General features: G+C 38.2%; 1 protein-coding gene across 1 annotated transcript in view; it reads left to right on the forward strand.

Moving 5' to 3' along the window:
- CNTNAP5 (contactin associated protein family member 5) overlaps nt 1-5768 on the forward strand; it is a 268110-nt gene extending 262342 nt beyond the window's left edge. Inside the window, exons 24-25 of the mRNA XM_068195457.1 lie at nt 1829-1900; nt 2881-5768. Coding sequence (XP_068051558.1) covers nt 1829-1900; nt 2881-3077 — 269 coding nt within the window. The 3' untranslated portion in view covers nt 3078-5768. The remainder of the gene's footprint in view (nt 1-1828; nt 1901-2880) is intronic.
- The last annotated feature ends 6710 nt before the right edge of the window (nt 5769-12478 follow it).

Genomic DNA, 12478 nt, shown 5'->3' on the forward strand with positions numbered 1-12478 from the left:
GACAGCCATCTTAGGGTATAAAATAATTGAAGGTTTTTCTCTTTGACTAAATTAAAAAAAAAATTACTAGTTTTGATTTATATAACTCATGTATACTGAAAAATAAAGTGAGATGAATCTACTGATGATGTACAAAATTATTACCAACTGTGATCAAAGAGGCCTGAGATAAGGCTAAATAACCTCAAATTTCCTTTCTAGTCTAATCTTTCCTATGATGCATTCTATATTTGTGTATAAAAGTATATTTTTATTCCTGTTCCAGTCCCACAAATCTAGTAGATGAGATGAAGCATTGCCATGACTATTTGTTTCTTGGGAGTGTCGCTCTGTGCACACAAGAACGAGGCAAGGGGGCACTTGTCAACAGGTTTCAAGCTGAGGGTTCAAGTCTGGGAATGGTGATTACCGTTCATGTGGGAATGGGTGTATTGGAGGTGTTCATTTTGGCCTCAGAAATCCCTTTTGTGTCTGTAGCTCAGTTAGTGGACTGCATCTTTTCAGTATGAGTGTGATTGAACATAAATCCTTCCACCCCTAAAAGTTGCAAGAAGAGAGGCATTTTTTAAAACATCAAAGCCTTTTTTAGGCTCATGTCTTTGCACCCCCTTGGGGCTGCTTTCAGTGACATAGATAATGAGGAAAAAGTGTCCCCTTTAAGAACCTAAATAGTCCAAACTCATCAGCATTATGATTCGGGGTATCTTGATGCACAAACATGAAATCGTTGCTTGCTTCAATAAAAAAACATCCTCTTCAGCAATGACATGCCAAAATGGGGCTGAGTCGGTTACTAAGGTGAGCATGTTCAATTACAATAAACCTTGCAACACAAAATTTCTCAGTCAGACTTCTACCTCTTGCATCAGAAAGATCAGTTTGGCAGAGCATTACATAATACATAGCAGAGACAGTGATCCCTGACTCTCTCCCTATGTACATTCTCTGTATGATAGCCTGGAGGCTTGTAAAAAGGAGAGACACGCAAATATGAATCCTTCAAAGGAAAGGGTAAGCTGAAAAGAAAAGATTAATGTGAAGGTGCAAAAAAGCTGGATTCAGCTAACAGTAGAAAACAGGGCATCTTCTGAAACATGCCGGACTAAAAAGTAAGTCCACTACTCTAACTCCACTGACATCAGGAAGGCCTTGACCTCTCAGATTTGGATGTGAATTTGAGTCAAATAGCTGACATGCTGGTTCAGTGTTTCTATGATAGTCATTTAGAGACAGAGTACAAGAGAGCTCAAACATCAAGGAGCCTTTAATATGAGTTAATTTCTGATCCCAACCACTGCATTTCTGTAACGGAGATAAAACATCCCTTCCAAGAAGCTGTCCCAAGCAGAGATTGCTTCTCTTCGTGGGATTGAATTCAAGTTGTATATCTCATCTACAAGTATAGGTCAGATCTAAATCTGCCTTGCATCCCTTTCTTTTGGCTTCTGTCTGATACCATTTCTTAGGTAACAACAAAAAAGATAATAAAACATCTCTGACTGAGAAAAGCTCCCAATAGACTGTTTAATTGAAATGTCTCTGATTCTTCTGGTGAACTGAAACAACAATTTCAGCTGTTAGTGTGAAACTTTCTGTTTCCTTTTAAATATACCCTTAATAGAATTTGCTCCTGAAGGTGTAGAAGAAAATTGTTCTGCAAACTCACTTTATTTTTCAGACCCTTCTGGTTCAGTTCTCCAATCCCCCAAATTACATCTTCTGAAAACAGATAGAATCCATGAGAGCAAGAGGACACTTCTGTCTAAGCCACAGGGAAAATGAACAGTTGATACAGAAAATAAGTTCTCTTTTGTTTAACCAACTGCAGATCCTTTTGGGAAGACAGATGAAAGAGAACCTCTCACCAATGCAGTCAGAAGTGATTCAGCTGTGATTGGAGGTAACTTCATTTTTAAAGACTACAGTCAAAACTCAATTCTTTCAAGGCAAAAATCTAGGAGACTTTAAATCTGTGCTCCATGAAACCTAGTCCAAGGGGTTTTTTTGTAATCTGAAGCAGGTCTTGTATCTGCTCTGTTTATTAGCACGTATCTGTGTCAAGCTACCTAGGTAAGCAACTGCATTGTGGATTATTGTGGTCACACATGGATCATCAGGAACCTGAGTCTCCTAAAATACAACTGAACTCTTCCTGCCTGCCTGCTTGAGCAGGGGATCTGGACAAGATGATCTCCAGAGGTTCCAGGTGTTCTCTGATTCCATGTGAGTCTGTGTTCTAAGACCCAGCTAAGTAGCAATTTTTGCCCTGGTGAATACTTTGCAGAGTATTCACATGTCTCATATTTCCTGAGCTCGCTCTTTGTAATCTGGTGGAGTAATGGAACTCACCAGGTCATATGGAAGTATATATATACTGGGGAACATTGTCTTCATCATTTCATGTATGGTTTTAATTTTCCTGTAATGGCCTAGAAGACATCTCTGTTTATTTTATAGCATGCCCTGTGGTAAGCTGCCTTTGGTGAGATGTAGAAGCTATAAACCAAAGTATACATGGCTCGTGCAAGGCTCCCAGAGATAACACAGAAGAAAATGTGACAAAAGCAGGAATTTGTGAAAGCAGATCTAGTATTTTAAAAGCAAACACACTAAACTAACTTTATTTCCAGTGAAAGCATAATTTTACAGAAATGTCAATTATATCAATACATGCTCTATTTTTGGAGTTCTTAAGGTGACAAAATAGAAATAAAAACTACCAGGGAGGGTTTGATAGAGGCATATGGTTGTGTATGGACTGAGATGAACTGATCTATCATACCAACTAGCTGCTGTGCATTGGTAACACATTTTTGAGGTAACTGAGCCTTTTGTTTTGGTTTTCACTCTTTCTATCCTTCCTTTTTTACCCCTTTACAGGTGTAATAGCAGTTGTGATATTCATCATCTTTTGCATCATTGCCATCATGAGCAGATTCCTCTATCAACACAAACAAGCACATCGAAATATCCAGAAAAAGGAGAAGGAATACCCAGAAAACCTTGAGAGCTCCTTTAAAGCTGACATTGACTTGCAAAACACAGTGAGCGAGTGCAAACGGGAATATTTTATCTGATGGACAATGCAATTTATTCTTACTCTTCCTCCCCTAACCTCCCTTTCTTTATTCCTTTCTCCCTTCCTTTTTGAGTTTTTTCAAATTTTTTTTTTCTTTTTTAACACTCATTTTTTGCTAGCTTCTTTTTCATTTGGAAAAGACCGCCCTGCACAGGAAACACTGAGAACAATCACAGTGCCTCATTCTCTGCACAAGAACCTGGCAATCACATTTTACTTCTGCAGCTCAAGAGACCTGTTATCCCATCCTACACAAATAAGATCCACATGCACACCTGGTTTCTGCTGTCAGTTCTTGGATGTTTCAAAGTCCCTACATTTATTTGTTGTTTTTTTTTTCTCTCAAGCCATTTAAGTCATTGCTTTTACACTGCATCTGGACTATGTAAAGTACAGGTAAAGTAGCTGAACACATAGCTCTGCAGATACTGGGACAGGATAGAGGGAAAGAATGAAATCAAAACACCTGATTTATTTCATGGGCTCATTTACAATATTCATAAAGAACCAGCCAAATTCTCAAATGTTATTAATTGATATATTGTCTATTCATTTAAATGGTGTTAAATTAATTTTACCAGTTGAAAAGCTGGTATGACGTAAAGGAAAATAAAACTGTCCTCATTAAGCTCCTTCCCCCAACCTCCTGTCCTTTTACTGTAACTTTTAGGCTTCTCAGTACTTTTCCAACAATATATGTATCAACAATAAATATCATTCCCATGCACCTCTTTCACCTTCATCTCATAAGGCTGGCTACGTAGACCCAGCATACACTAGTATAACCCTAGCTGAAGCATGGAAATTAGTAGCTTGAATCTCCAAGGGGTTTAGGAAGCTGCTAGGATTTAGGTGCTCTATATTTGTCTGAAATTTTAGAAATGCAGCATATGCCTGTTCATGCCACATGGAGGATTATCACACACTGAGGTTAAACGCTGTTGCCCCTGTGGAAAAGAAAAAGAACACAGATGAGGAAAAAAAACAAAATAGTTTAATCTTTAACATGACTCACACCTTCTGCCAGCTCTTCTAAAAAAAGAAATAATAAATCCAAAAAAACCTCACAAAACTGAATGAAATATTGATTGGTATTTCCTGTTTGTAGAAATTGGAATAACTTCTCCAAAACGAAATAGAGAGAGGTCTGCGGTCATGTCTAAAAAGATGAATATTTGATAAACCGTCTTTATAAGGAAGAACATTAGGGAAACAAAGAGATCACAAAGACTCTATTTCAAATTAATCTTCACTCCTTTTCTTTAAAGTCTCCTGTCCTTTCCTGATTGCGAACACTACTGAAGAATCAAGTTCTGCCCATTTTACTTGTGCTGCATGGTCACAGTGTGAGGATGAAAAACCTCCTTTTCAATCAAAAACATCCTAAGGGTAAGAAATGAAGGAGTCCCAACCAGTGAGGTTTTGAACACCCTGTTGTGTTAGTGTGACATCTGCCTTTGCAGGGCTTCTAAAGAGGATGTAGAATTTGCTGATGGTACAATTAAGCCTAAAGTTAAGGGGAAGAAAAATCTTATTCATTGCAATACTCTTAATTTAATTTGAGACAATTGATTGTGCAGCTAAATCTCCTTCTTTGCCCTGTGCAGTCATCCTGGGGTTTCCACATGATTCTTTTTACATAGATTAAAAATTAAGGAGTCCCAGTATGAGGTATTAACCCACACCAAACTAGAGATGAGCTTACACTTGCAACAGGTGTTTGTTTTTCTAGGCAGTCCATTGGAAAGGTTTGTAGGTGTTTATTCAAGTTTTTTATTTGAGGTTTTTTTATGAGAGGAGAGAGCAGACAAGGAAGAATAAATAAATAAATTTATTTGGATGTGGTGATTCTTTGCCACTTCCTTTGGAGCATTCAGAGAAGAGAAAGCACTCTTGGAGTGACATTATTCTTATGTGAAGAGGAATATGAGGGCAGCCCTATAACCAGAACTTTTCACTGAGCAACTTTATAAAGCTGTCTATATTGAAATTAGTTTGGTGCCATTCTTCCTCAGCCATGGTCAACTGCAGCCATTTTGCCACACACTGGCTGTTTGGGTGACAATTATTTGACAATGTTTTTATGTGATGAGTATTGGAATGATGGACTGAGTAGCTGGGTTCTCTTTATGTTGCTTTGTCTTTGGCAGTAAAATCCTGGCAAAGCAATTATCTTTTCTCTTTCCTTCCTGCAGATCAAGCTACTTTGTTTGGCGTGGCAGAAGGGAGGACTAGGAGAATTCATGGGCCCCTCTGCCTCTGTTTTTTCTGAAATGGCCTCTGTATGAGACCTCTCTGATGTGCTAATGTCCTTAATTGGCTACATGAAGAATGGAATAGGAAGGTAAAACTGAAAATCTAGCTAGGTTGGGGTGCATCTGTAAAAAGAAAGAACTTCATATGAATGTATTCATGAGTATACAGAGATGTGCATCTATACCTGTGGATGTACTGAGATGGGAAGATTTTTATGCTGCAGGGCTGAACAAATGAACACATTTGTAAGGACTTCTAAATCACGATGTCAAAATTATTCTTATTAAATATAGCTAAAATATACTAAAAGAAGTACTCTAAATATAAACTCCTTTTTATTTTTTGTTTTGTTCTAATGCTTTCTTTAGTGAGGACATAATTGGACTTCCTTCAATACCAGTTGAAAGCAATTAATATTTTTTTATAAAAGAAATATAGTTTTGAAAAAATCTACTAGAGCTAAAATTAATTTTCCCATCTATTTAAAGCCATTTCTGCAATTTTTGTTAGTGTTTCTTTTTAAAGAGCTGTTTTCCCTTTTTCTTTAAACTGTCATTCTAGATAATATTTTTAAGTAAAGGCAGAGGATAATACTTTTTATACATGAATTTTCAGATTTCATTCCAGTGGAAAACCTGAGACTGTCAGAGAGTTATTTGTAGGCATTGTTTGGGTTTTCTTCCTTCCCCAAGATGGGTTTCATAATAAAAGTAAGGGACTGGTAGAAGGATATTGTCTCTTTTTTTTCTCTTGGTGATACAATATGTAACCTATGAAAATTATTATTGCTAGGCAGGCTGTGAAATTATGAACTATCTTTGATATGGATTTCAGCGCTGCAAATTCCTGTTTTCCAGAAAATACTTGACCAATAATAGCCACACTTACAAAGATTTTTAGTCATGCAGTCTGAGCTGGATGCCCAGAAGGACTCTCTGTGAATGCCAGGGAAAGTAAACAAAGGTAGGCTGGATGTTAGAAAGCTAACTAACTTGGCTGCCACCTGGGTGAAGGATAGGTTTTACAAGGAATTCAGTCTCTTGAGGGTGTGGATCAATGCTTAAGTGACTAAACAAAATGAGCATTTAACTCAAATTAATTTCTGTGTCTGCCTTGCTGTGGAATGTTCTAATATACTACAAGACATTTAAATACCTTTGAAAATTGAGTCCCATTTCTCTTTTGGAAATAAAACTTTGGTCCTAAGTAAGTTACCTATGTAATTGTCGGTTAGTATTTCATCTGTCCATATTCACTTACTAGAGACAAGACATTGTGAGTGTTTTGGGTCAATTTTTATAATGTACACTGTTTTTATTTCTTCTTGTTCTTGCCATGGCTCCACACTTAGGTTATGTCTGCAGTGAAAAAGCCAAATAAAAGACATACTTTTAACTCATATGGGGTAAGCCAGAATTTCCACCTGGGTAAATATGACTGTAAAAATGACACATACAGAGCTGTGTGGTTATCAGAGTGTGTTCAGTCATGAGATGCCCCTGATATTTAAGTTAAAACTATAACCAGATTACAAAAATAAGATGCTTTCTTTTGGCTTTATTTTGATCTAGCTAGATTTAACTCATCCTATTTATCAATTGCTCAATTTTTACAGTGTAATCCAAACCCTTATTTTAATGAGATCTTTGTCTATATTAGCATTTAGCTGATCACATATTTCACATATTGGGTGAGAAGCAATCAATATATCATATTGTTTCACTATGGTGAGGGGTTATGAATCTTTTTCCTAATGAAGTCAGTTATTGATTTTGCTGACGATAAGATTGAGTCCAAGACCTGTGAAGCACTTGGATATTGCTTTTATCTGAGTCTTTTGGGTTTGTTTCATTTTGCATTTGGTTTTACCAACTGCCTGTTTCACAACTGTCATCCAGTCCTATCCAGCCCTGTTGTTAGTGAGGATAGGGCAAATGTCTCAAACATCCTGTAAGATTAAATGAATCACAAGAGATGTCTTTTTTCTCCATTGATTATAGAGACAGGGTAGTCTCCTGGTAATAGAGAAGTTACTTCTAGCAGAATTTGCCTATGAATCCAAATTTTACAATAGTTTTGAAGATCCAGTAGACACTTCTCCACAGGTATTACAAGTGACTTTTTTTTTTTTTTACTGAGGTAACAGCTGGGGTCAAGGAAGGACACCTTGCATCTAAATTACTCTAAAAATTACTCTAAACATCTCTGCCTAGTAAATGTATACATCTCTTTGTAGCCAAATACATGAAAATCGAGTTTCAAAGTACCGCTTTGAGCCAGTGGCAATCTGATCAGTAATCTGTGGAGAAGTGGATAATTCTTCTTTCAGTCTGTTCTAGATCCAACATCCACTTTTTGCCTCACATGGGAGCTTTGGCAGATAGCATACATTAAGCTAGATCCACACATTTCTGTATCTAAAGCTAACTCATCCCTCTCAGATGCCTTTCTACATGTCTGGTGCCATTTGAGATGATACTGGGTATCTCTGCAGCCCCAGGATGGGTTTAAGTCTCCTGTCCATCATATCCTGGCATCTGTTAATCCCAAGTAGCTATGTCTGATACTTGCTGGCTTTTCAAATTATAATAAGTACCCATCCAGGAACCCTAAGTTCTCAATGAGATAAATCCCTGAAAAAATAAATCCCATCTTCAGAACAAAATCACCCTTCCTTCTGTAAGGAAGCCAGTCCATTGACATGCATGCTTCACTTCAAATTAACAAGAGTGTAGAGACAGCAGAACTTGACAGCTTTGTGGTCCACCATCTCATGCCATTGTTGTCTGTTGCTCTCACCTAAATGAAGTTTACCCTAAACAAGACTAGTTTCAAATATTCTTCTGTACTGCTGTTTTTTCACAGACACAAAGGGGGTATTTTCTATTTTATTTTTCAGAAAGCAATACTTTGTAAAAGACTTGAGCAAAGTCCGAGACCTTGTGAGTGCTATTTCAAAGCTTTCATGCAGTTTTTTAATGCCTACTTACTAAACAAGCCAAGTGCTATAATTATACTCCTGCCAAACCAAGGGCCTTAGCCAGCATCTTTAGAGGTTGGTGGGAGGCCTCTTGTTTAACTACAGTTGGAGTTGCACCATGCCCTTGAAGTTTTTGGGTGTTTTCTTCGCAGGTTGCCATCACAGCTTCACAGCATGATTTGTTCCCTTGGGTTCTGCAGTTTGATGCACTTTCTTTCCCAGTGGAAAGTTCTTCATGTCCTCTTTCGGTGTAGGCGGCCCCCTCCTCCCTGCTACTTTTGTACCTGAAACTTCTAAACACATCCTTCTTTTGGGTCTGAATTAGCTTTTTTCTTTGTTTATTTAAAGACATGCACATAGAGAGTTTGAATATTTCAGTGTATTGGTGCTTATTTTTGTGATCTTTTGCACTAAGTTACTCTGACAAAAAACAAAAATTGGAAAAAAAGCACACTTTCTGGTGAACTCTTGTAATTTGTAAGCTCATTGTTTGTTGTTTGTAATGTGCTGAGTCTACAAGCCGAGCTAAGGAAGTATTAAGGCAACGGTTTGTGTTGACAGTGTTACTCCATATCTAGTTCACCTGTTTTCTTCATCCCTCCTTTTTCTTTAACATGTGGAGCTATCAAATTGTTGGTAGGAGTCAGAGGAGCTTGTTTCACAATTCAAATTAAGATTATGATTTTTCTCCCGGCAGTCACAGAAACTGTCAGCTGGGTGTTCAACCAGAATGTAGACTGCACTGCACCGTGGAAATGTAGTCACCTAGAGGTGGTGACATCTAAGGGGAACAGAGGATATTAATACTTCAAACTGCCATTGTGATGGGGCAGTGAAGGAGGCAAAAGCTCTTGGAAAATGGACACGGTTTGAAGCCATGCATGGTAACCATCAGGTGGATATGAGGCTTTCAGGTATTTTTCAGTGTTAGGTTTTTTTGCCATGGAATGAATTGCTGCTACTTAGTCTGCCAAAACATAGTCTTGGTTGTCCTGATGATCTGCAAAGTATCAGAGATGTGCTTCAAACATGGGAGAGGATTTTGAAGCCCTGGCTGATAACAGATCTGAATCTCCCCAGTTAGATTGCTGGAACTCTCCCAGGTAGCCCAAAGGAGAACTGGAGGTGGTTTCCCTCAAACAATCATAACATTTAATCAAATGCTGGGTACAACAGGTAATCCAAAGAATGATGTTTGCTGAGAGACCTTCCACTCCCTCATTTAGGATGCTTGTGGCAGCTTTTTTCTAAACTACTGACTGCTGTTCACATTGAAACACTACTTTTTGATATGATAGCATAACTCTCTTCACTAACTTCAATCCCACAGCCCTAAACAGAGTCCATTTGTAAGTAATTCTGCATGGGAAATTATTTATCCATTTTTGCATGCCTTTTACAGCTCCTTCTTGTGTCCTTCAGGCACATTCTTTCCTGATGTGTTTTGTCATTGCTGCCAATGCAGTACCCATATTTGTCAAGAAAGAAGAAGAATTGTTTCTTAGGTAAAGCTTAGATACAGCCAGTCACAGCCTCACTTTCCATTCACAACACAGTGGAATTGAAGTTTCAGGAGCTGAGGAGCAAACAGGTACATTTTTTAATTCAGACATCCAGTCATAAAAATCTCTACTCTGTGATTTTTGCAAATCTGTAACACAGACCATTATATCTAAATGATAGTGAGAACCTTAACATTGTCGTACCTGACCTACTTTGAAACCCCCTTTTGTAAAAGAAACAAGAGACAGCTTCAGACCTGGTTGTAATCTTGTTTAAGTCAATGCAGATACATCACAGCTGAATTTAGCCTCATATTGCTCTTGCTTTGATGATCTCCTGCAAACTGGGGCTGACATACATGAATCCAAGTCAGGACCTTATGTTTGTCATCCCTTACTGCTGTCAACGAGAGTTGCATTCACTGAAATTGTGTTGTTTTCTAGCAGAACTGTGGATAAAATTTGGGATAAGGCAAAGAACTTCAGCTCCACACAGCCCATTATATGGCTTAAGTCACCCTCAGGAGTTTAAAAGAATTTGTGTTTTGGGAAGGTTGGTCTGTGGATGGTGTCTTGTCAACCAATTCAGGAGCCAGCACACTAACACTGGAAGGATTTTATGGGATTATAATGGACAAAGGCACCCTAAAAATTTACAAAAAGGGAAAAAAATGGCAGCTAAGATTAAGTATTTGTAATAATAAAAAATTGGTTCTTTCTACATATGAGCCCTTCATCATTCATTTTACTTTGTTCTACTCAAATTTTATTAAATAAATCTCTCAGAGCTCTGTTCATTTTATTAGCAAAGCAAAAAAAAAAAAAAAAAGAACTTTTTTAATGGTTTGTCCAAGGGTAAAGCAAGAGTCTCTCAGTTACAGTAAAAAGCGAAATGGAGATTTAGATTCTTCCCCTTTCACTATCTGGTTTTCTAAAGAGAATTCCACAGGACGTTGCCTCAGTCTAAGTCAGTTTTGTAGACGATGTAACATGTCTTAATACCCTGTTAAGGGATTGAAAAAAATTAGCCTTAGCTTCTTTTGTTTTCTATGGTTACTGTTGTACAGAAGAAAGACTTAAACTGTAAGTAATGTATATTTAATAAAAAAAGACTTTTTGTATGATTTTGTGTCGAAGACAAATGCCTCCTCTTGTGTTTTTATTTTATCTTCTAGCTGAATGAACATTAAAACATGCTGATTGTGGGAAAACAAATTTTCAGGTGTTTACCTGTTAACTCCAAGCCAACAGACCTCACTGGATGATACTATTGATTTACTGATTTCAGCTGTGGCTAAAAGTTAATGTCACAGGAAATCTGGTCATCACCCACATCCCTGATGTAACTCATTAGTGCTGGTGGGCTGACTAGAAGTCATGTCTGCAGATATGCCTTGGTTCTGGCTAGAAAACCTGCCTGGTCACAGCTCTGTAGCTCTGTGCCCACGCTCACAGATGTGTGCACACACCTGCTCCCTCCCCAGCCTGCCATGCAGTAACATCCAGTGCTTCTGTTCCTTCCATGGGTCCCCTCACACAAAGCTGCACTGCTGGCTGTCATGGGGGTCACACTCACAGCCTGCTGCCCTCACACTTGTCCCTGGCATGATAAATGGGACGTGGCTCAGACTCAAGGATTCTGTCTTAGCTTTAGGTGTTTGCTCTGATTATTTTTTCCCCTTCTTGGAAGCTGAACACATAAATTTCCTAGTCTCTTTTGAAAATCACAGTGTTTGATACTATCAACCAAGAACCAGTTGACACTGACTTAGAAAATAGCACATCCTAGGAAGTACAGATAGGAGCACTCTTTCAAGAGTTTCACATGCTTGGATCTGCTGCAATTTTCACCATTCTAGTACTTACATATTCTGTGTTTCAGTCAGCCAAAGATTCTCCTATTATCAGAGGAGACGTGGGTCCCCTTGTCTTAGGAATTTTTCTGTGAGTTTTGCTTTTCCCTTTCATTTCTGGATAGCCTGTGACTCAGAAGGCAGGATTAACACAGGTTTGTAGTCCTGCCTGGAGATGGGCTATCTGGAAGGACAGCTTTGTATTGCCTACTTTGGAGTTCTACAGACTGTGGTGCACAGTGCCCTTCTCATGGGGCTGATCCAGCCTAATTCAGGCATCCCAGTCCACAACCAGCCATGCAGAACACAGGCACCAAAGCCATCCTACCCAACAGAGCCCTCCTGGTGTCCCCTTGTCCCTGGTGGCTGCAGGAGGTGAGGTTAGGTATCACCTGTCTTAGACAAAGCTTCAAGTAACAATTAATTCTACATTGAGTTGCTTTATTCAGAAAAAAAAAATGCAAGACAGAACTATATAGATCTTTCAGACTTTCTTCATAGCTAATATAGTGGGAGCAATAACCTTACAAAGGTGTGTAAGGACAGTATAATCTTCTACAATTTTATTTTTAATCCAGACCTTGAAAATTAACTTTGCATGCCTTACAGTCTGGAAATGTCAATGTTAATTGACTTTCATTTTTCTGAGTGGAGAGAGAAAAACTGTTTTCTTTTTCTTTAACAGCTTAGGTGGGTGCTTTAGTCTCCCCCATGATTTTGGGGTGGTTTGGGCTTTTTTGGTTTGTTTTTTTTTTTTTTTTCAATGCATTATGCTTCTTTCTTCCTGAGTAGGATCACAATAAGTTAA

This window comes from Anomalospiza imberbis, chromosome 7 (genome assembly GCF_031753505.1).
Source record: "Anomalospiza imberbis isolate Cuckoo-Finch-1a 21T00152 chromosome 7, ASM3175350v1, whole genome shotgun sequence".
Taxonomy (NCBI): Eukaryota; Metazoa; Chordata; class Aves; order Passeriformes; family Viduidae; genus Anomalospiza; species Anomalospiza imberbis.